The sequence below is a fragment of the Anomalospiza imberbis genome, chromosome 10 (assembly GCF_031753505.1).
Source record: "Anomalospiza imberbis isolate Cuckoo-Finch-1a 21T00152 chromosome 10, ASM3175350v1, whole genome shotgun sequence".
NCBI classification, from domain to species: domain Eukaryota; kingdom Metazoa; phylum Chordata; class Aves; order Passeriformes; family Viduidae; genus Anomalospiza; species Anomalospiza imberbis.
In genome coordinates this window covers 9946643-9969789 of record NC_089690.1, presented here as the reverse complement: position 1 = coordinate 9969789, position 23147 = coordinate 9946643, and the positions used below count along the sequence as shown (strand labels likewise).

Here is a 23147-nt window from a genome sequence, read left to right as displayed (position 1 = left end):
CACTCTTTAGCTAGCCGGCACGTCTTGAACATGTTCTTCATGTGGAAAAGCTGGATTCGCAGCAGCTGGAGAGGAAGGGGAGACAAAGAATCAGTAAACAGAGCATGGTCCTTGGCCAAGCAGATCTGCCCCATTCCTTGTGCTGCTGAAATAACTGCTGCTCCTCAGCTGCTGCTCTCCTGTTTCCAAAGTGCTTACATCACACAGGGCAAGGTGAGCACAACCATCATCATGTGCTCCAGGAGATAAACTGAAGCCCAGCTGGATACCAGCCAGAAATTCCTATTTGATTTTCCTACGAATTTGACATTCCTATGCCTCTAAGAAATCAGAAAAGGTGAATAGAAAGACACAGTAATGAGGTTCTAAGCCTCCAAAACTGAAATATCTGCTTTTCTCCAGCTGCCCTGAAATACAGTTTACAGGCGGCTTCCATCCGCCTCACCCAAACTCCACTCAGGAAGGCATGGAAAGGGTCTTACCCGCACTTGGTTGAGAGCCTTCACTTTCTGGTACAGGGCGGGATTGACAGCTTGCACGTTGAAGAGCGGGTCACTCCAGATCTTGCTCAGCAGGTCTTTGGAGAAGTTGCTCACGTAGTACTTGCTGAAGTCCCACTTGCGCAGGATGCGGCTGGGGATGACAGTCTGGGCATTCTCGTGGCAGCACTGGCAGAAATACTTGCCCAGGTACTCGCAGTACCGCAGCCGCTTGATGTAATCTGGCCAAACCCAGGCAGACAGGCAGGGTCAGCCCAGGCACGGCCTCTGCTGCACTCCCACCACTGCTCAGCACTTCCCACAAGCAAGGAACTCTGCCTCGCTGGCATCTCTACCAGCCCAGAGTGCTCAGTACTGGGGTCTGCAAGCACCCTCTGACTGCAAAAGACCAATAGTCCAGTCTCATACAACCACATCTATCTACATATTCAGGGAAGAGCTCTGCAGCTGCAGAACTTGCTGCAAGCTTGAGGACCCAACATAAGACTTTGCCTTATAAGAGTCAACATCTGAAATGCCCTCTAAAGGACGGACTGGCTGCTCTTTACCTCCACCAGCTCTGTGACCTCCTAGAAGAGAAGGCTCCTCTGTGGATGGTGCACACCAACGTGCAGGCAGAGCTGGCGAAGGCAGTGTAGCACTGCTCTAGGGACCTTATGCTGAGCTCTACCACCACCCACTCACTCAGCATCTTCCCACTTGTTTGCAGGTTCTTCCCCACCACTCCCCAGCTCAGGTCAGGCTCCCAACACTCACCAGGATCAGTCCGGATGCCACAGCCTGCACACCGGTAATTCTGCTTGGCCACAGCCACCTTTCTCCTGCCCAGAGACAGAAGACAACATGCATGACCCAGCCCTGGTGGTACCTGGCACCAGAAGATGGGTACCAGCACAGGCCTGGGAGGTTTATGTGGACAACACGCCCAAGGGAAAAAGCCCCACTCTGTCCTGGGTCACACCAAATGCACTAACCCCAGGCACTGCCTCCATCTCACCATCTCATGGTGGTGACGACTGTGGATTTACCAGGCTCAGAGCAGGGAAACCCCAGCAACCAGAGGATAAGCAACCTTGGTCTTGATGGAAAAAGGGATGGAAGGGGCAGGTCCCCTGAGAACCCCCAGCCACACGGGTCCTTACGCTGGGGCCAGGTGAACATTGAAGATGATCTGCGGTCGTGGCGGGGCCCACTCCAGGTTTCCGCGCACACGAATCCTCAGCTTGTAGATGTCGGCGTGCTCTCCATCGTCGGGAGAGATAGGCAGAGAGTCAGGGATGGGCAGGAGCTAGGACAGGCAGGCAAGAGGGTCAGATCCCTATCTTGTAGTGCAAAGGCAGTGCTCCTGGCTGGACTGCCAGAAACCTGCAACTGCAGCCCTCTGGAAAACTGCCAGGCACCACGTCGCCCCTCCAGCTCAATTGGGGGCTGAAGAAGGGCTGTCCCCCAGGGATCTGGACACTGCTGTAGGAGGCTGGAGTGGCACAACCCTGCTTGGCTGCATCCATCTCCAAAGCCCAGACAAACCCCCTCCTCAAGCTCCATAAAGGAAGCACTGGGACAAGCAAAGCCCCCTCAGCAGTGCCCTGAAGCCAGGGGTTCACGGAAGATCAAATGCGATCACAGCCTTACCTTCTGTGGGGCATCATGCTCAGGGACCAGCCACTCCAATTCAGAGGCAGCTGGGAGCTGCATGCCCTCAAACTGCTTCAGCAAGCCCATGGCCACTGCCTCTGCCGAGTTTGAATTGAGGAAGGAGTGGGATCTAGACAGCAAAGGAATTGTTAGTATTGGATTTCACAGCTGTGGCCTCCTTGCAGCCCCATGCCAGTCCCAGCTCAAGTCAAAGATCCTCCCTTCAACTCTGGTACCTTAATTCTGCACTGCTACACAGGTTAAAAATTAATACACATGATTGATTTCTATCTTTGCAAATGTGCCCAAGCAAAACTTAACTCACTTGGCAAAACCTACTCCTGTTCACAGGGGAAGCTGCAAAGTGACAGCCAGTGCCTGTATAAGTCAGAAACAACTGCTCTCCCAGTATGAACCTACTCAAGCAGCTGCCAACCATGGACACAGCTTTGCATTTCACCACACAAAGCAAAGGGTCCCCACAGAGGGAGGGAAGGAAGGAGGATGGGAGGGATATCTACTCCAGTGCAAAACAGAAACTGATGCACATGGAAGAGCAGAGTTGGGTAGGAAAGAGAACGTGGTACCAAGATGTGTCACCATGAGGTTGAAGACGTACATGGAGTCCGAGGAGAGAAAGGACTTCCTGCTGGAGTCTGGGTGCCTCTTGATGTCTGCATCTGAATCACAAACAGACAAGGTGGAACAGACGGGACGGGGCTGGGGGATGCACTCATTTCAAACCAAAGCTTCAAGGTAAAACTCATCAAGCTGTTCAAAAGCATGTGAACTACAGCATCAACTTCTACTGGTGGCACTGAGCAGCAAGGAGGGGTGCAGTCTAATCAGTCAGCTGTCAGAACTACAAGGGAAAGGCACGGTGGGGTGCTGTGAACAGCCAGCTTTAAGTTTGAGGGAGACAAGTGGCTGCTGGTACAGGTCACACACCAAGTCCTAGCAGTAACATGGCCTGAAATAGAACACACATAGGAGCCTGGAGAGCAGGACTGCATGGTTAGCAAGAAGGTTTAGTAGCTCTCTACACACAGTATAGATGTTGGAAGGAATTAGCAATGGGATGCAGAGCCCTTCTCTCTACTTGACTGTAACCTGTAAGATCAGACATTGGCCATGCCACAGCTTGTCAGTGACTGCACAGCCAGGGCTGGCAGCCTGTGCCCAGCACTGCCCAGACACATCAGCATCCCTGCAGAGAAAGGGCCAGCAGCCATGAGGCCAGCCCTCTGCAGAGGTCACAGACTCATGTCCTGAGGAAGGAGGGGTCCAAGATAAGGTGCAGGACACTGCAGTCCTGCTCCCTACAGCCCTCAATCCCTACAGCCCCGCAGCTCGGGTACCAGGCAGTACCCAGTGGTACCTTCACCAGTCACCATTCTTTCACCCCAGCTGCTAAACCCTAACAGGGAATCCATCTCAACGGAAGAAAACCCCTATGTCAGGACACTTCCAGTCGTACAACGCAGACAGAAGCAGGCAGAAACCTGGTTCATGGCAGATAAGGCTCCCAGAAAAGGGAAGAAGGTATGCAAGGGGAAAGTACTACAGGTCAGGACAGACCAAGAGTGGCCAAAGCCACAGCCTTCATCCCAGCAGGTCTGCTGTTTTGTACCTCTGGGGAGCTCTAGGAATGGTCTGCAGTGACCACACCACCCCCAAACAAAAGCCTGCAGCTTCCCCTGCCCCAGTGCCTGGCATGGGGAGGCACAGCTCAGGGTCCCTGCTCCTTTACCCCAAGCAGGTTGACTAACACAAATCTGCAGAAAGCCTACATGATCCCAGCCAGGCACCAAATGCACATTAAGGCCAAGGGAATCAGAGCCTGTGATGCAAGGGAATGACAGACTGAGCAAAGAGTGTCCCCCTGCCCCAAGCTTTTCTACAGAGAGCAGGACTGCCCTTGTAACAAAGGGAGCAAGTCCTGCTAATTTACAGACTCACACTACTGAAATTCAGCTTGGATATTTGGCCTTCATTGTTTGACATCCATTGCTAAAACAGGCAGAGGAAAGCATCCTAATGTTAAGGAATCCACATATCTATGTCATGCAAACTGAATTCTACCTGCAGAAAACAGGAAATTCAGGCAAACAGCCTCACAACCTTGTAGGGCACCAGCCAGACACACCTGCCATGCTCTGGTGCCTTCTGCCCTGCGCAGGAAGGTCCTGCATGCTCCTAGACTACGATGAACACGAGCAAATGGGGACACACAGAGCACAGAGTGGGCCAGGTGCTACGGAGAGGCAGAGCCAGCACACCCAGGGATTGACATGGTCTCAGAGATGGCAGAGAGAGCCAGATCTGACCCCAGGCTTCCACGGGAGCTAACACTGGAATCCTGATACCGCTCACTTCCCAACATTAACTGCAAACACTCCCCAAATCCTCATTAGCTACCCAAAACACCTCTCCTGCCAATGCTATCAAGCGGGATAGTCCCCAGGAAGTTTGTGAACAGCCCCCAAATCGAAGGACATCACCCCACCCCCCATGTGCCAGCCTCAGCCAGGATCACAGCCTGGTCTATGAACACAACAGGGCTGACAGGAAAGATCTGAGCACCAGCAAACCCAGCAAGAGCAATGTGCTGGTGCTGAACACCTGACAGGAGAGATCAGCAGCAACCCAGCAGACTGTTCCCTTGCTAAAGCAAACAGGGAGCATACGAAGGTTATTTAAACACAGCCAGCAGACCAGACCTAGTACTACTGTAAACAATAAAAACACTGAGCTGCATGTGATCCCAGTGACCAAGACCTCCAGCATGAGCAAACTGCCTGTGCCCTGTCTGATCTCACTACTTCTCCCCCCAGAACTTCTTTCTAGACGGATTCCACTCAAAGTCAAGTCTGAGCAGAACAGGAAGGTTGCGCTTCAGATCAAAGTTACTGCAAGCCAGCTCTGCTAAGTGAAACAGGATAATGCTCTCCAAGGCACTTGGGATGGAGTCCTGGTCCCACATTGAAGAGGACTCTGCTCTCATTCAGCCCAGGCTCAGCCTTCAACATCTACAGAGCTTCACTGTCTTGTGAAGTCCTATCCCAGGCAAGACAGGTCTTCACCACAGCGGGCACTTTTTGATACATCCAAAAATACTGCACGGCAAAATGCCCTGGGGAATGGAGCACACAGCAGAACTCCTCTGCGTCCGCTCTGTTCAAACCTGCCACATCATCCTGTCACAACTTTTCCTGCTGACATCTGGATGATACTGGAACTAATTGCCAGTTCTGCAACCAGGCAGATTTCAAAGAAGTGTGCCCGTGCACACACACACACACCTTGCACACACACGCGCGCGTGCCCAGGGAGCACTGCAGGGTACCTGAGAACAAGGAAGCCATTGACACTGAGAGGCCGTTCTTGGACATTTGAATCAGGTTAGATCCATCGTTACCATCTGTATGACATGGTGATGACAAAACAGTTGACTTCAGTGCTTCAGCCAGAAAGGGCATAAAACAAGAGCAGCACTCACACGAGGAGAGCCCAGAACTGAATTCACACACTCCTCCACAGGCTACAAAACTGAGCTCAAAACCTCACCCTCATGGACTGAAAGGAGAGGTTGCTGCCAAGAGTCAGGAGACAAGAAGTTTAAAGCTGAAGACTGGACAACTCCATCTTCTTTTTAAGGTAGGAGAGATGGAGGTACTGCTGACAAGTCATCCACTTCAGAGGATGAACAAGGCTCTGAAGGCCAGGGACTTGGGCTGGTCTCCTGTGGGTGATAAGCTCAGCCACCCAAGCTGCCAGGAGCAGAGATTACAGGTATTGGCAGGTTGGGATGTGACCAACACCCACCATCCAAGAGATAAGTGGTCAGAGCTATGGCTCCTTCCACCTGGGGAGGAGAAGAGAGGATGGCAGCTCTCTCACCTCTCTTGCTGTGACTGCAGCTGTGTGTACCAGGCAATGGAATGGAAACCACCTACCAGCCAGAGGCACAGAATGTGACAGGGTTACAGAAGATTTTGAAGGAAAGTCATGCCACCACATGAGGGAAACTGATTGCTCTGCTTATACTCAGAATTCAGCCATTTGTTTGGGAAAAGGCATTCTGAAGGCCAGAGGGACAGGGTCTTCTTCAGCAGGACTGACCCCAACACAACCACACCACAAGTCTGTTTCTATGAAAGAAGCCAAGACAGCCATTCCCTCCTACCTCGGATCTCATACTCTTCCACATCCTCGGCAGAGCCAGAGTCAGAGAGCCGCATGGAGCCGTGGGAACTGAACTGGGACCCACTGTCTGTTGCCACGAGACCTGGGAGAAAGGCATCACAGCCAGGTCATCAGTGGAAGTGCTCTGAAGGGTCACTGACAGCTATGGGAGATGGGGCTAGCCAGGTACGGCCAGGGAAAGGAGGGAGGGATCTCAAGGATGGAAAACACTACGGGTTCAAAATGAAATGACATTCCATTACTCAGTGCCAGCAGTGTTATCAATGGATGGTATCTGTCACATTATGGTCTTCAGTAGCAGCAGTTTCACAAATCTTGGCACCACCTTGGTAGCAATTTAACTGTTTACAAGGAACTGGCAAGACAGGCAGGTAGCTATAGGATAGGCAATGGACAGAAAACCCACATCCCACTAGCTGATGAGCCCAAAACACATCACTCACTGTCTGAGCCCAGCTCCTGGCAGGTAGGGAACAGGTGCCTGGTGCGGATCTGCTGGCGCCGAATGCGAATCTTTTGTTTAAGCTCCTGGATCTCCTTGTCACTGTCTTCCTCCTCCTCCTCCAGCTGCCGGCTCATCATGTTGCATTTCATCAGCTCAATGGCAGCGATCAGGGACTCTGAGATGCTGAAGTGGGCGTTCTCCTGCAAGAGCAAAAGCATTCAAGGCTATACCTTGTACAAACTAGGAAGACTTGGTAAAATTTGGTTCCCCAATTATGCCAGGTAAGAGCTTATTACTCATGGATGGTGGCAGAAAGATGTTAATCTCTGTCAAAATATGACTCTTCTATGAGTACCTAGAAAACAAAGTCTTCTTGGGCATCGGAATACTCATGAAATACAAGAGGCATCCTACAAACAGGATGTGCAACACATCCACTCGGGGGGGTCAGCGCACAGCCCTGAGGGGCCCTAGCATGTTGCAAAGATGCCATGTATATGACACATGGACAGATTCCAGCTACCAGACACCACCGAGGAGCTCAGCCTTGCAGTTCTGTGCACAGCTCTACAACAGGCAATACCATGGCATTATTCTCCCCATGGCAGGAAGTATCCCTGAACCTGCAGTAAGATACATTCCCCAATGCACACAGGCTGCTGCTGCTGCTTCCCTCACCTTCTCCAGGTCTGCACAGCTTCCAAAGTCCTGCTCAGACAGGTAGCTGATGAGGGACTGCCCTTCCGAAGGTCTCCTGAACATCCCTTCCCCTGAGCTCAGGTACTGTCCAGAGTCTAGAAATGCAAGAGACACAGGTATGAGGGAAGGATCTGCTATCTCCATGCCACCAAGTCCTGCCAGCACCCAGACAGCATCCCCCAAGCAGGTGCCAGCACTTGAGGACACTGCAGCCCATTGAGGAACCTGACCAGGACTGAGTGCCCCCACGGAGGCTGGCTGTACTCACCATACTCCATGTAGAGGGAGCTGGGTGTGCTCAGTTCACTGCTCTGTGTGGAAGCAGAGACAGGCCCTCTCCCTCCACTTGGATCACCATGGGACTCTGGAAGGGAAGGTGACACCAGGCACACGTCAGTACCTCAGAGGCGCCCTGCCCCTGCACAGGGTGAAATGAAAGGGGCTCGGCATCACACACGCAGGCACAATGGATGGAAATAAAGAGAAACATCTTCCTGCTCCATGCCACAGCTGAGGGCAAGCCCAGGAGGAAACAAAACTAGAAAGGCATTTCAGGCAGGAGAAGGGGAATGAAGGAGAGAAGATCATGGAACAGTCATGTCCTGAGCCTTCCTCTGTTTACCCCAGAGTAGAGTTGGGGGACACAACAGGCTCCAGCAAGTACCTCTTGCCAGACCTTTGTTCCTGAGGGAGCATTCTGAGGGCAGAGTTATTCCCCAGAACAGGGAAACAGGAGTAGTCAAAGGATCTGTGGGGGTCCCTGCCCTGCAAAGCAGCCTGGACACCAGTGTAAGGAGGCATCTGAAGGACATGCTCCTGCTCCACTATAAGCCAGGACTCCCCACACACAGCGCTGGAGCCTGGGTGCAGTGCTCAAGGTGACCTACATGGGCTGTGGGCAGGGCTCTGCCCTTCGCACGCACTGCGGTGCAACTCCCTGCCAGACTGAGCCAGTGGAGACTGCCAGGATCTGGCCCGACCAGAGACCAAGAACAGGTGGTGCTCTAGAGAGCCATGGCCCCAGGGAGCACCTGGATGGAGGGCCTGGGTGACAGAGGACTGCTGAAGGAGACTGAAAACACCCTGCCTGAGTGCAACAGGAGCATACAGCTCTGGATAAAGGGCAGGTGCCAGCTGACAATCCTGAGCATAACAGAAGGGCAACCATGTCCCTTCAACCTCCTACTCACTTTTGTTCCCAGCTTTGTGACATAACTCTGATGTGGCTGGAGGTTCCTGAGCCCACCGATACCAGCCTCTCCCTGTGAAGTCCATGAAGCAGCAGCCACCAGGATGGAGCCTGGGATCAACCCACCCCACAGGCTGGGAGGCAAAAGACTTGTCAGTGTAGGAGACTCTCACAGCTACTCAGGGCAGCCTGACAGGGTGTCCTGCAGCCACCTCAACACAGAAACCACCTCATGGGGTTGATGCCTGAGAATGCCACATACAATGGAGCCTACTGCTGAAAGGTAAAGCGAGGCAGTGCTCAGCATCATCTGTTGGAGCAGGACACAGGGCTGGACACATCTCTCTGAACATCCATCGCCCCCAGGGAGGAGCCTTCCCAGACACAGGACCCTCAGCACTCAGACGTGAGCTTCACAAACCCAGTGCCACGGTTCACTGGATGCAAAACAAAACAGCCCATTTTTTTTTGTTTGAGCTGCTGACTTTTTCTGCACGTGGGGCAAAGGGATGGCAGCACCCCAGCATTTCTGCTTGGGGTAAAACCCGCCCTGAGCTCAAAAGAGCATCCAGGAGTCTCAGCTGTGGGTACATACACTGGAAATCAGTCAACATCAAACCTCCCTGTGCCACAGATCCATGAAATAAAAAGAAAAATTAGACGTCCAAGCCCATGTCTGGTTAGCTGCCAGCCCTTATTCACTAGGTAAGAGAGGAAACCTCTCCTGGCTCCGGAGGCAGTGGGTGGAGGGAAGGGCAGGGGATGCGGCTCAGAGACTTGGTGGCCAGCGCTCCCTAACGCCATGCAGGGGAGCTGAAAACACTTCTGGGTCTGGGCCACTGCTTCCACAAACCAAGCTGGGATCTTTGGTCAGGCCACATGCATAAACCAGAGAACACTTCAAAGCATCAGCTGGGACACAGTAAAAACAGATTTTTTTTTTTTTTTGTTTGGTTTTCTAAATGAACACTAATGGATTGATGGCAATCCTGAACTTGATGCAATGATCACTAATGAAAGGCTGTTATACTGGCTCCCAAACCTGCCACTGGATCTTCTATTATAATGGTGATATCCCTGAGGCCTCCTGGGCAGACAGAGGAGGAGAAGGGCAGCGTTAAGGGAGAGAAAACAGAGACAGACTGGTTACTACTCAGCAAGGACTTCCACTTCTCCAGTGAAGGCAGCATCAGGGCAAACTCCCACAAACTGGGTGTCCCCTCACACCCCACTCTCTCCACCCCCATGTACTCACTCACTCAAGACCCCAGGAGAACCCAGCAGGTTACCAGTGGGATGACATCCTACCAGTGGGATGAGCCCAGGCCCCAGTCCCATATCCCAGCCAAGCAAGGCCAGTGGAAAACAACAGCATTACTGCCATTTCCTAAGATTTTAGTAAAAGTTGGCAATACCAGTAACAGTCCAGTCCAGGGCATTCTGGGAAGCAAGATATCATCCCATCATTCCAGTGTAGAGCTGAAAAGCTAAGGGAAACGACCAACCACTTGCCCACTGTCCCTCTCTCCAATGTGATCCATGGAATCAAGGGGTGGCCAGCATCAGTCTTCTGGTACCAGGGACTCCCACGCCCAGAAGCCATCCCAGAAAAACTGTCCCATTACCGTGCAACTTCCCAGAAGTCACGTTGGTGTCAGAGTGTGAGCGCACATGGCTCTTCTTGAGGATGCCCTGTGGAGCTGAAGACTGTCCCTCCGAGAAGCTGGACCGGCGCAACAGGCTCAGGCCCCTGCTGCCACCTCCGCTTGCCCCCTGCTCCCCCAGGGATGATACTGAGTCCAGCTTCTGGGAGCTGCTGGAGGAGAAGAGTTTAGAGCTGCTGCTCTTGGTGCTGCTGGTGCTAGTGCTGCTGCATGCCCGGCCCCGGCGTCCCAAGTTCCCAATGGCCAGGTACTCTGGCCCGTCATTAACGTCACTCTGTGGATCATCTTGACTCCCTGTCCAAGTATCCTCGCTCTGGCTGGTGGTGCTGGAACTCATCTCACTGGCTGGAGAGAAGGGGTCTTTGGGTGAGGGGACGTGGAAGCGGGTGACAGAGCTGGGCTGCTCCAGAGGGGACCTGCCCTCACTGAAGGAGGAGGACCGAGTGGACAGGCAGCGCTCCTGGGGCTGGCTGGAGTTGGAGCTGCCACAGGAACTCACTGGTCTCCTGTCTGGACAGAGGCAGAAACATGATTTCACGTACTGGCACAAGGAGACAAGGAGACATATCCAATGGCTATAAGCTTGTGGCTTCACACCAACATGCCCACTCACCACAGGCAAATCCCTCCCTCCCATCATGGGCAGAAGTCTTCCATACCCATCCACCCCAACAGATACATAGGCAGATAAAAAGGTAAAGTCTTTTCTGGGTCTACCCTAAGTTCCCCAGCCTACCCTCGATACCTGAGAGGCCAGAGGAGGCTGGATGTTGGAGGCTGGAGAAGGACCCAAAGCAGCGCTGCTGAGTGCAGGGGGCAGCAGGGACACATGGGCATGCAGGGAGGGCAGTCAGGCTCTGACTCTTGGTCACTGGAGATGGATTGTCACTCTTCCTGGTAAGCTGAAGAGAGGTGGCATCATCAATAAATCAGCATCTATGGGGCTACATGTCGAAAAAGCAGCAACACAAAGGGATCAATCTGCAAATGCCTGGTCACCAACCACAAACAATGCAGCAGCCCTGGGAACACGAGGGTGGGGAGGGAAAAACATGGCAGCACAGAAGGGAAGCAGCTCTTTGTTCACAGCTACAGGACAGATTCCCATTGGGAAATTACCAGGCTCTCAGTGAAATGATCCAGGCAGGCCAGCGCTCCCGGCAGACGGCTCTTGTGTCCCTCAGCACTGTGATCACACATGTCTCTTGTCCCAGCACAAGGGTCTGGCGCGCACAGGGACGGCAGTGACGTGCCGGCCAGCTGAAAGAACACAGCCCCCATTTAACAAAGCCTCACTAACTGCTCTCTTTTGGGGACTCTGTGCAAAGAAGGCAGCTGCTGTTTCTGTCCTCTGGAGAGGGGGCAGCTGGTGGAGGGCTGCACAGGGGGTCACTGGCATGAGCAGGAGTAGGCACCCAGGTGTCCTGGGGCATTGCCCATCCCCTCAAGAGGGTGACTGTCCCTCATGACCAGGCAGCTCTGCATGCTGGCCCTGAAGCCTGGGACTACTGGAGAGGGCTTTAAAGATGCCTCTTACAAGGAACTGGTCCTCAGGTCCTCTACTCAAATCCTTGGTGCAAGCCTGAACCAAGGTGCCCCACTACAGGCTCCACACAGCCATCTCCCCCACCCTGACCCCTTACAGGTCACACAGGCAGGACAAGGACCAGTTCCCCACTCTCGTCCCCTCTTGGAGCAACTTTTACTAGTGCCAAGTCCAGCCACTTGTCCAAGGGCTCCGTATATCCTGAATGTGACGTTGAGGAAGCAGCCACAACCAGCTGGCATCTGGGGAGAGCCAGATGTAAAATCTGGGACCTCAACTCACCATGGAGGTGTCGATCTGAGCCAGAAGCCTGGGGTTGTTCTGCTCAACAGCTTCCAGGCACTGCAGCATGGCCGTGACGTGGGCGTCACTGAGCAGGAAGGCAGTATCTGGGGAAAAAAACATGCTGCTCAAGGGAGTCCCTCTCACCCACACAGTTTGACACACCAGTTGCTCACATGCAAACCAACTTTTCTGCAGTCCTCCCTCACTCCCACACAGCTTGGAAATGCCACCAGCTAGATATTTTCCTAGTAAGGAGGAAAAGGCCCATTGCTCTTTACCTGTGTAGAACTTCCTAATGTACTGCCGGTTCCCCAGGAGCGGCCTCAGCTGTGCTGACAGGCAGTGGCACTGCAGGCTGTGCTGCAGCCACAGCTGTGCAATGGCCTGGTCCCCTGGGCCCTCGGGGTCACGCTGGCCACTCTCCTGCAGGCTGATGAACTGGAAAGGGACGTCAGGCACAGGTTAAGGCAGCAGAGGCAACAAGGGGAACAGGGCTTGTTCTACCGCATGGCTTTGGTCCCCTTGATAACAGCAGCTTTCACGTGCCAGTCACTGTCAGCAGAAAAGAGGGCATGTCCCAGCAGCTCCTCAGCCACCAGGGAGGCAAAAGCACCAGGCAGGAACAATGCTTCAAAGGTCAGCCAGTGACCAAAGTCCTCTGACAGCCACCAGCACAATGAATTTCTCTTGCACACTCTCCCACCCATGAGCCTTGCCCCTGACCTGGAGCAACCCCAAGCTCCCAAATCCAATCTGACTCCAGTAGCGACAGTCATTTTCCTGCTGACACATTAACTGGGAAAGGCTGTGGCAGTGCCTGAGCTGCTGCAGCTTGCAGAGCTGGACTGGAGTTACACTCCCCTTCCCCCAGCAGCAGGCTGGACACAGGGACCACCAGTGGCCAGCCCTTTGTGCCCATCCACGGCAGGAACCATGGATTTCAGCACGGGGCAGCCAAGGACCAGGAGCATCCCCATACGCCAGTGGCTGGCACAAGTCACAAATGGGAGAATAAATGCATGCTGAAGCCAAAACCCAGAAATGGGACAGCCCAGGCCCTTAGAGATCTGCACAGACACATGAATTACCCCTGAACACACACAAGCACTGCTTGTGCCAGTTCCCTTGGTGATGCCTGCTGCACCCAGCCCAGCAAAATTAGAGACTGGCCTGGGAGAAATAAGCAGCCAATTGTCTCAGCCCAAGCCACACTGAGTTCCCAGGACACAGCTTGTACCCAAAAACACGGCTGCGTCAGCCTCCACAAGCCATGGAGCAACTTTACTCACAACAGCCCAGGCAGCACTGTCCCACGGGTGAGGCTCCAGCCCAGCTGCTCTCTCCCCTCCCACCAGACACACAAGGCCACCCCATCAGAACCCACCTTCTCCAGGTGATGAGCAGAGCCTGGACTCAGCCAGCGAATGTCCTTCACAAACTGCCAGTAATCCTTCTGTCTGCAGCACACCTGCCCAGGACAGGCACAGTCAGGTGCCACCTCCCAAGTGCCAGTTAAATGAGCACATCCCCCTTAGCCCCTTGCTGCCATGAGAGGCCATAATGTTTGCCTCAGCTTTTTTCAGACAATGAGGACTTTTCTTACTTATTCTACCCCTTAGAGAGGAACAGCAACAGAGTTTCTGTTTTTCTCTCCACCCTATTGGCTGTAAGCAAAGACCTAAAAAGTGTCTCCACCAAAAACCGGATTATTTTTACTTCCATCCCTATTTCCTCTTTCACAAGTGACAGAGGAATGGTTTCTGTTTTGGTGGTTTATTTGGTTTGGCAGGGGAGTAGTTTGTTTTATAAGACTAGAAAACTAACATGGCAATTTTAGTTTTCTAGACTGAATTTGGTTTTCTGGACAAACAAATAATATTAATTCAAAAGTTTAAAAACCTCTTACCCTAGTTTTCTTAATGTGTACATATGGATTTTTTCACTTTTTTTTTTTTTTTTAATTCCCAACTGTAGGCAAAGAAGCTGCCAAGAAAATAAAAAGTAAATGGAAATGTTTTGCTGGAGCAACGATGAGCCAACTGCTGTTAGGAAGCTGTATTTTTATGGGCCTCTTTTTGCAACTCCTATAGCTTGATTGGTGTCACACATGCCTGATCAGAGGAGACATTCCTGAGTGGAAGAGCTGTCTTTGCCTACAGTAAAAGCACTGAGGAAGGTAACACACCATCCTGCTTTGCAGGTCTGGCATGAACTGCTACCAACAGACAGACTAGTATAAATCATTTAAACCTCACTTCCTGAAGCCTGTGAATAGCAGGTCTGTCAGAAGGGAGCACTGCACTCCTCACATGGACAAGGTAGCTCCTCTCTGTCCATCTCCCAGGGCAGGTCCTTGGTCCATGCAGCTGGGGACTAACAGGAACAGAGCAGCACCTCAACTAACGCTGTCTAAAACGTAATAAATCCAGACAGCAAAGCTCCCTGCTCGGATAACCTGCCAGTCTGCCTCTTCCTGGGGGCTTTTCAGCTTGGGTGCAGCACTGCATAGGTGCAGTTTTCCTGATCTGGGACCCAGCTGGCCCGTGCAAGCTGCCTGGGGCTCCTCTGTGCTGTTCTCTTCTCTCTGGGTGGCAGACCCACTGATGGGAAGCCTGTCCCCAGGCAAGCCCTACAGCCTTGTTCAGCTTTCCACTGTAAATAAATCGTGCTGGTAATTGCAAGCTAAAGGGGAGATCTTTCAGCCTCTGCCCACAAGTGGGAAAGAGAAATTCTTCCAGGCAGCCACAGAATGGGGGAAGGCTGGGTGAGCAACTGCAGGCACAACAAGAGCCTGGAAAGAGTGATGCCATTCACACAGAGCGTGGGTTTGGCTGCCAGCTCCTGTTACTAACACAGCTAACCAGAAACAGTAAAGATGCGAGGTTTCTCTTGCCAGGCCTCGCTGGGGATCATCTGTCCAAGTGCAGATGATACGGGGCTGACTCACTGCAAATGCAATTTAATCACTTGGCCGCAGCAGAAAGAAAGGAGAGAGGGGCTGGCCTCAGCACAGGAGGCACAAGTACTTAGAAAAACCATATTGAAAGTAGATGAGATAGAAAGAACGTGCACCCAGGTCCCTCTGCCAACGACAGCATTTACCAGGCAAGCTCAGCCCCTGCTAGGATCACTTCCCAGCCGGTTACAAGTGCTGTGCCCACTCTGCTATGAGCACAGAAGTGAGCTGCAGCACCTGCTTGAGACAGGCACTGAGGCTGTGGCAGACAGACAGACAGACAGACAAACAGTTGTGCTGGCAGGACAGAGCCATACCTTGTCATGGATGAGCCCGTGGTAGAGGATGCTGTGCATGTCTCTGCAGAGCCGCTCCAAGCCACCATACTTGGACCAGACATTTGGGTTGCTGATGGACACCAAACCTTCCACTGTGGTCTTCAAGTTGCCAAGGAGCTTCCAGTGCTCTTTCCTGCACAGGAGCACAGCAAGATATATCAGAGACACAGCAAGAGGAGCTTCACAACAGGAACATGGTATTGCACTCTCTTGAAGGGAACTCTGTTCAGGCTGAAACCTTTGGTAGCCCAGAAACTAGCAAAGGTGAGCTGAAGCACTTGGTGCATCCCTGTGGTCTCCCATACATGGTTTGTGGACAATAGGCCATATTGTAATGATTCTTCTGATGAGTGGCAGCCAGCACCAGGAGACAGACAGAACAGACTGATGGCTCTTGCAATGCACCACATGCCCAGTCTGGGCCAAAAAAACCTAGGGATTAACTTTCTAGCAGGCTCTTACTTCACTGACATGTTCTCTCTAAGAGAGCAGCAGGCCCTCAGGAGCACAGCAGCTCTATGGAAGCGTGTGAGGGCCACCACATTGAGCAGACCCTGTGTTCACCGAGCAGCACTCCCTGAGCAATGCACATCACATCAAGAGCTCCAGTCCTGTCAGGATGCAGAGGTGCTCCTCTCCCAGGGAGAAGACACTTCATCTGCATCTCCAGCTGTACAGCTGCTGTCTTGGCCATGACCTGCTGTAGGCACAACCTGCAAAAACATTATCATCTTATGGACAGAGATTAGCAAACTGCTGGTGAGCTCCAGAGTATGCACAACAGTTCATCAGTATCATCCCCCTTGGCTGCTCTGCATACAGCAAGAAATCACCATTATCTACCACAAAGCAGAAGCGATGGTGTAGAGAGGTAACATCATTTGACTGTGGAAAAGCAGCTTGGGGAAGGAAGCTTTGGGTGACTGAGGTTCCCACTCAAGCTGTTTGACAATGTTGCCAGATGAACAACAGCTGTCAAAAACACATTCAAATAGGAACCACTCTCTCAGGAGAATAGGAATGTTGCAAGGTACTGTTAGGAGTGTAAGTAACAAACAAAAAAAAAAAAAAAAAAGAAGAAAAAAGTGTCTGCAAGGTTTGTAACAAAAGCACCCTAACTGATACCTTAGAATGAACATCTTCTTTCTTTCTTGGAAAGAAACAAGATGGTGTTTCAGAAGTTAATCCCTCCCACAGCCAAAACCAAACTGGATTTCCAAAACACAAGGGGAAAAAGAAGGAAAACAAATAAATAGCATTATTTAAAACTGCTCTCATTTCCATCCCTTGGGGATCAAAGTGTGGGCCGCATACTCCTGGTAATTAAAACAAAGCTTTTCTCACCAATATTCTCTTTTTGAGACTTGTTCACTACCGCCAAACTGATTAGTTGAACAAGCAGATTAATTAATCATTAATTATTGACTCTACTTCAAGCTGCCCATTCACTTCACTTCCTCATAAGGGAAACATCACCACTTCCAGTGCCCACCTAAGCTTAAACCACACAGAAACCAACCCATTCCACCAGCAAAGCCTGTCCCCCTGACAGCACCAGAGCTCTAAACCAGACCTGCAGTGCATGTGGCAGCATGTGTATGTTCATGTGGTACCTAAATAGGCATGGGGCTTTATCTCAGAAGAGACTGAAGAAAAATGCAGATGTAAATCAAAGGCAGCTTCCTGAAGGAGATACAGCTTGGGAAGACACAAAAAAAAAGATCCAGCTCTGCTGAATTTATGGGCTTTTCCCATCCCTGCCCTGAGCAATGCAGATGTTCTTTGGCTGTGGGCGCCCAGAGAGGAATCAGCAGTCCCTGGTCAAAGAGCACCTGCAGCCACTGAGCTCAGAACATCAGCAGCGCCTCCCTAAGATATTTCTAACACTCAGAGTTAGGAAACGTAAGTGAAAGCTCAGCCACGCCACTGATATTCCAAGTCAGTGAGTCAGGGGAACTCCCTCCCATGTTAATTCATGCTATAAAAAGCAGGTGATGCACACAAAGATGTGAGGGTAGCACACACAGAGATGTGCCTTTCCAAATGAATAGTTGGTCTCATTAAAGGACTTGTGCATCTCAAGAGGTAGAAACCAGGATCCGTGGCTCTTTCCTAGCATGGAGAAACTAAGGGTAAGCAATCCTTGAACAAAATAATCTCAAAATGTTAAAACATTGAACACAGAAGCACATAGAGAATAAGCCACATCATTAAAGCACCTTTGCAAAGGTGATCTTGAATCCACCAAAAGTGAATTAAATCCTGGTAGGACAGTAAGCATTCTATGGGACTTGTTGGCCCAAAGCAGTTCACAAGTTGGACACATAAGACCTTTCTGATATCCAAACCCCAGCAGGTTCTGGGCTGGAACATGCTGAAAAGCACACAGCGACACAAGGCTGAAGACATGAGGACACATATAGTTGGCTGCAGGTGGAAAGGAAATGGAGAGAGCACAGCTAACCACATTTCAGCTTTGACTGGACTCTGGGGCAACCCTGAATTAGCAGCAAGGTTTGCTCCCCTGCCAGGAGGGATGGAGAAAGCCCAAGTTCCCTTTTCTGCTGGTGTTCAGAGCATTAGTAAGAAATCTGTTTTTTTCCTGAATAAGGAGAATCCTCCTTTGCTAGTGCTATAGAAAGCCTGGCATGGGGTAAAGCAAATTCATATTACATCATGAGAACATCCCAATTTACCGTAAGGCAAAGTGAATAATACCCCAGAGGGTCACAGAACAAGACCAGAGCTTCCCCTGCAAGAACCACACATGCTTCTGCTCTCCTGATCTAGCAAAGGGTGGTTCCCCCAGTCAGAAGGGCCAAGGGTACTTGGAGGGGCTGTGGAGCAGCAGTGAGATCTCAGCTGCATCCCTCTCCTCCCTTAAAGACAACCTCTGATCCACCAGCTCCACCACCCAACTTGGCACTGGGTCTCCTTTCTTTACCACAACAAATTCCATCTTCAAGTACAGCAACATCAACGTGCCATCGGGAACTGTCCCAAACATAACTGAACCTTTTGCACTGGAGTGATAAAACACAGAATACAGCCTTGTAGCAAGAAATGGCTTAATGCTGCCACTGCTGACAACGGGGAATGCTGCTTGCTCTTCCAAGGCTTCCTCAGCCCCTCCATGCCAGCAAGGGTAGGAACTTCTCTTGGTCCTAGTCAGCAAACCTGACTCACAGCAGAGGCAGGGAGCCATGCTGCTGACTTCTTCATTTAAAATAAAACCAAACCCTAATTACTTTCCAAAACAGAATCACACAGGTAGCCAGTGTTCAAAAATGAAAAATAAAAATGAAGCTCATGTTTCTTGCAAACATCATCTGCTGTGTATCTCCTGTGCTCTGCAGGAGGCACCCAGCAATGACTGTTTGAATCCTGACCTCCACCTGGGAGACTCTCTTGATCCTTCTTAGCACAATAAACAGGTTGGGCTAAGGATGCTGAGGTTATGGAGGGACTTCTGACAAATCTCTAAGGACACTCATTCCTGTGCTGGCTGTCAGTTCCTCCTGCGAAACCGAAGACTCCACATAAGCTGCCCTGCACAGAGCCTGCTCCCGCCTCGCTATCCCCAGATCTCCCAGACAACCAGCAGCCCCTTCCCTGGACTCCCCCGCCTGCTCCTCCAGCAGGCTCAGCACTGCTGGGAAAAGGGATTAAAGAAAGCCAGGCTTCGTGCAATTCATCTGCAGTCATGGGGAGTGGCTGACAGGCAGAGGAAGCCAGAAGAGCTCTGCCAGCCCAGCAGGGATGGGCAGGAATAGCTGAGCAGGCTGGCTGGAAAAGGAACACGCAGTGTAACTCATATCCATGCTAAAAGCTGCCACTGATATAAAATGGGGGCACAACCACAAAAGGTGCCCCCAGCAAACACAGCTCAGATGTGCTGCTTGCTGACGCATTCTTGCTCTGGACTGGCAAAGGATGAGGGAAGAAAATAGGGATTAAAGGTGTTTTTCAACCTTCCCATGGCAGATAGCTCATCTGCTCATCTGGCTAAGTCTCTCACAAGCAGATGACCACAACTTGTTGACCCAGGGTACTGTCCATTGGGCTTCAGTCTGCACAAGACCTGCCTATGATGAGCATGCATGCATCCAGAGGCAGTGACAGGCAGAGCAGATCCCCACAGCAGCTGCTCACATCCCTCCATTGCTCACAGCACATGTTCCCTCCAGGAACCCTCTCCTCTGGCCCTGTTGTCCCTGAGGGTCTTCCTGGTGCCAGAGACAAAGGTGTCAGCTCGTTGCTAACCTGCCCAGCTGACCACTGGCCCATCTGCTCCCCCCAGGACTGCTGTGTCCTCCGCACCACACCAAGAGCCCTGCTCCCTGCCCAGCAGGACAGCACTAACCCTCCTGCCCCCAAGAACAATGTCCTCCCTGGACACTGGCATTACAGCCCTGCCACTTGATGCATTTTAGACCTGCTGCTAAGAGGAAAAATCCAGCACAAGATCCTCATTTTCCTCTCCTGTGCTGACTCAAGGATGGACTTCAGCAAAACAACTTTTGCTTCTGCATTTTCTGTAATCCACAAGAAGATGGATCCAGTGATCTCTGTATATTCCCTATTGGTAACTGCCACAATCCAGTGTGAAATGGCACCTCACTAGGAATAAAAATGCTAACCACATCGCACAAAGGACAAGGCAGTGTAAGGCCCATGCTGGATCCTCCCCAAGGCATCAGTGCCAGCCAGGAGAACAAGCAGGCTCCTGCATGTGCCAGCACCAGTGGGGGATGATGCCCTCCTTGTCCCTGTGGGAGTGCTGGGGGTGGCACCACCCCAGCCCTATTAGTCACACGACGGCAGAGTCTGGTAGTGCAGGACTTGTGCTTGCAAAGGCAAGAAAATGCACAAAGATGAGCGTGGAAAGACAAAGCAGTGAATGCAGTCAATTCCTTTTACCTTTTGGAACCTGCTGTGTCTGAAGCATTAGTGAAGAGGGAGAACAGCTCGAACCGCGCAGATCAGAAGGCACCCCAAACCTGTGCTATAGCATTAAAAGCACCAGTAGCATTTTCCCAGCTGATATGGCAAGCAGGAATAGAGCGACTGGCTGAGCCCCGCAGATAAGGAATGCTTCTCTCCCATATCAAGTTCCGGCTGCTCCTTCCTCCCCAGCCAACACTTCCAATTTCCATCCAACATTCGCCCTGTGCTTGTGAGCGCCAGGGCAAAATCATTGCACATGTGAAAACCTGAAGTAAATAGAACTCGCCATCAAAACACCTCCAGGAAACAGCCTCTGCTGCTCATAAATGCTACCAAAAAAACCACCAGGCCTGAAGCACATATGAAGACCACACAGCTGAGATCACCATGCTCACCACCAGCCTCGCCTTCAGGTACAAAGAGATAAATAAAGACATTTCTGTTCAGCACCTAGAAGAGAGGATGCAGATGACTGCCACGAAGGACAGGAGATAGGATCCCAGAGCAGCAAACTGCAGAGCCACCTGAAGGCTGGCAGCACGGCGGTAGGGCGCGGTGGTTTCACCCTTAAGCTCAAGGCGTGTGAGGCAGAGCCCTGGCAGCTGCTGTGCTGGCCACGGCTGATGGGGGACAGAGTGGGGACAGAGCACCAGGTACTGACGGTACACATCCGTGGCCATCATTGCCCCTCCAGTGGCCAAGACTCCGTCCCACGGCAGCGAGCAGAGCGATGTGCTGGCCTCGGGTGGGTGATGGCTCTGACAGCCCGGCCCACTGTGTGCTTCCTCCCACGAGAGACCGAGCCGGGGGCAGTGTCACGCTCTGCAAACAGCGATGCGACTCACGAGGGATGAACAAACGTTCATTCCCTGCTCGCCCACGGGTACCCCCACACGCCCACGCAGGACGTGAGCTCTCCGGAGCACCCCCTGCGCATCCCTACTGCTGTCCAGGCACCACGCGCCCGCTGGCACTGCTGCCACCCGCGCTGCCGCTCGCACATTCCGCACCGCGTCCCAGACACACTTACACACACACAGAGACACACGCGGGCGAGCGTGGCCGCCCCACGCGTGCACACACACACACACGCACGCAGCGCCCTGCCGCCCCCAGGCGCACCCCCGCAGCCCCGCAGCCCGGCACTGCCGCTGCGCACCACACCCGCGCCCCGTGCCACGCCTCCAACGGGCGCCCACGCGGGCCGTGCCCCCGGGACGCCCGCGCCCGGCCCTCCCGCGCGTGCCCCGCCGCGCGCGGCCCCACCTGCTCTCCGCGTGCCCCGCGTGGGGCCCGATCTCCATCCCGGGCGCGCGCGGCCCCGCCGCCGCCACCGCGACACCGTCACGCGGGAGGGGCCAGCGCCCGCCCCGCCCCGCCGCCGCACCCACGGACTACAGCTCCCGGCGCGCACCGCGCCGCCCCGGCGCGCACAGTGCCGCGGCGGACTACAGCTCCCAGCGTGCACCGCGGCGCCCGGGCGCCATGACGGGCGGTCCGCTGCAGCCCCCCCCGCCCCGGAGCTTTCGGTGTCCCCCCGAGTTCGAAGCGCTGGGAAAACCCACAACGACTCGTGAAATAACCCTCACCAAATCCTGCCTTGGACGTGATGAGGAAGATGCGACGGCAAGGTAAAAAAAAAAAAAACCAAACAAGCAACGTGTCCCAGAGGGGCACTGCGGAGAGCGAAACGGAAAGAGAGCTCTGCTCTACCGCCCGCTGCAAGGAGGATGTGAAAAATACAGCAGAATGAGATGTGCCTTCCGCCGAAGTGCACTGAAATGAAACGTCAAAAAGGAAAAGCGATGCCGCTCTCTTTCTACTGAGAATAGTCAATGACAAATTATTATCAGACAGAAAACCTAGATACGTCTCTGGAGTTGTCTGATGCCTCAGAAAGCAAAGCCAGGCATTTGTAAAATGGAAATTCCCCATAACTGTTACTTGAAATGATAACTCTGTGCTGCCTACATGAAAAAGCACCCCTTGACCTGACATTTTCTATGCGGTTCATTTTACCAGCACAGTACTTCCACAGCACATAGGGATACAAGGTTCTGTACTGCTGTTCTTGATAATAACAACAATAATGTATTTTTCAGAAGGTGCTTCATGAAGAGACCGGGACTCCTCATGCATCATAATTGTATACGAGTGTGGAACAACAACTTGAATCCAGTCATCAGGCAGAAATTCCTTTTGCAGAGCCCAGTGATTGAAACCACTGCCTGTACATGGCACGTTATCTCTCAGGGCATCGGACTGTGTTGACTCTCACAGTAAACATATTGGAGGAAATCAAGTCATCCGGACCACTGCGATTGTTAGATTATCATGTCTGGTGAAATGGAGCATGCAGATAAAACTAACAGATCTGATTTTGTTCTTTGTAGCTCTCAGTGCCATGTGGAAGCTTTGGCACTTGGCTGGATGCTGACACACTCCTGAGAGCCACACAGCAAACCAAGAGCTGATGTTTGCATGGTTGCCTTCGTGATCCCCAACCATTCTGAACACAGAAAGAAAATACTCTTGAGGATCACAACTTGTGCCTCTTGTGCCTGGTTTTCTGTTGTGCTGAGCAGCAGGCAGCTGGCATCCTGTTTGTATAATAAACACAACTCGTGGATCTGGTAAAATCTGGATTTTGTCAGATTTTCACTTGTCACGAGGACAGGTAGCATCTGCCACTTTTGCAGTTCATGTGTTTGTTTGGAGTAAACAGAGCATTTGTTTA

At 52.2% G+C, this 23147-nt stretch overlaps 1 protein-coding gene across 5 annotated transcripts in view; it reads right to left on the bottom strand.

The window, feature by feature from the left end:
• The window catches only part of RUBCN (rubicon autophagy regulator), a 29801-nt gene that overhangs the window by 3742 nt on the left and 2912 nt on the right, over positions 1–23147 (bottom strand). Inside the window, exons 1-20 of one of the 5 annotated variants that reach the window (XM_068200566.1) lie at positions 21677–21773; positions 15443–15596; positions 13554–13637; positions 12448–12607; positions 12167–12273; positions 11458–11598; positions 11084–11240; positions 10300–10848; positions 9717–9761; positions 7754–7849; positions 7465–7580; positions 6785–6986; positions 6322–6423; positions 5482–5556; positions 2755–2815; positions 2133–2265; positions 1643–1788; positions 1257–1321; positions 483–721; positions 4–65 (exon numbers count right to left, since the gene is read on the bottom strand). In XM_068200566.1, coding sequence (XP_068056667.1) covers positions 4–65; positions 483–721; positions 1257–1321; positions 1643–1788; positions 2133–2265; positions 2755–2815; positions 5482–5556; positions 6322–6423; positions 6785–6986; positions 7465–7580; positions 7754–7849; positions 9717–9761; positions 10300–10848; positions 11084–11240; positions 11458–11598; positions 12167–12273; positions 12448–12607; positions 13554–13637; positions 15443–15596; positions 21677–21714 — 2732 coding nt within the window. In that variant the 5' untranslated portion in view covers positions 21715–21773. Of the gene's footprint in view, positions 1–3; positions 66–482; positions 722–1256; positions 1322–1642; positions 1789–2132; positions 2266–2754; positions 2816–5481; positions 5557–6321; positions 6424–6784; positions 6987–7464; positions 7581–7753; positions 7850–9716; positions 9762–10299; positions 10849–11083; positions 11241–11457; positions 11599–12166; positions 12274–12447; positions 12608–13553; positions 13638–15442; positions 15597–21676; positions 21774–23147 lie in introns of those variants that run through there. The other 4 variants (XM_068200570.1, XM_068200568.1, XM_068200567.1 and 1 more) reach the window with 4 other exon arrangements.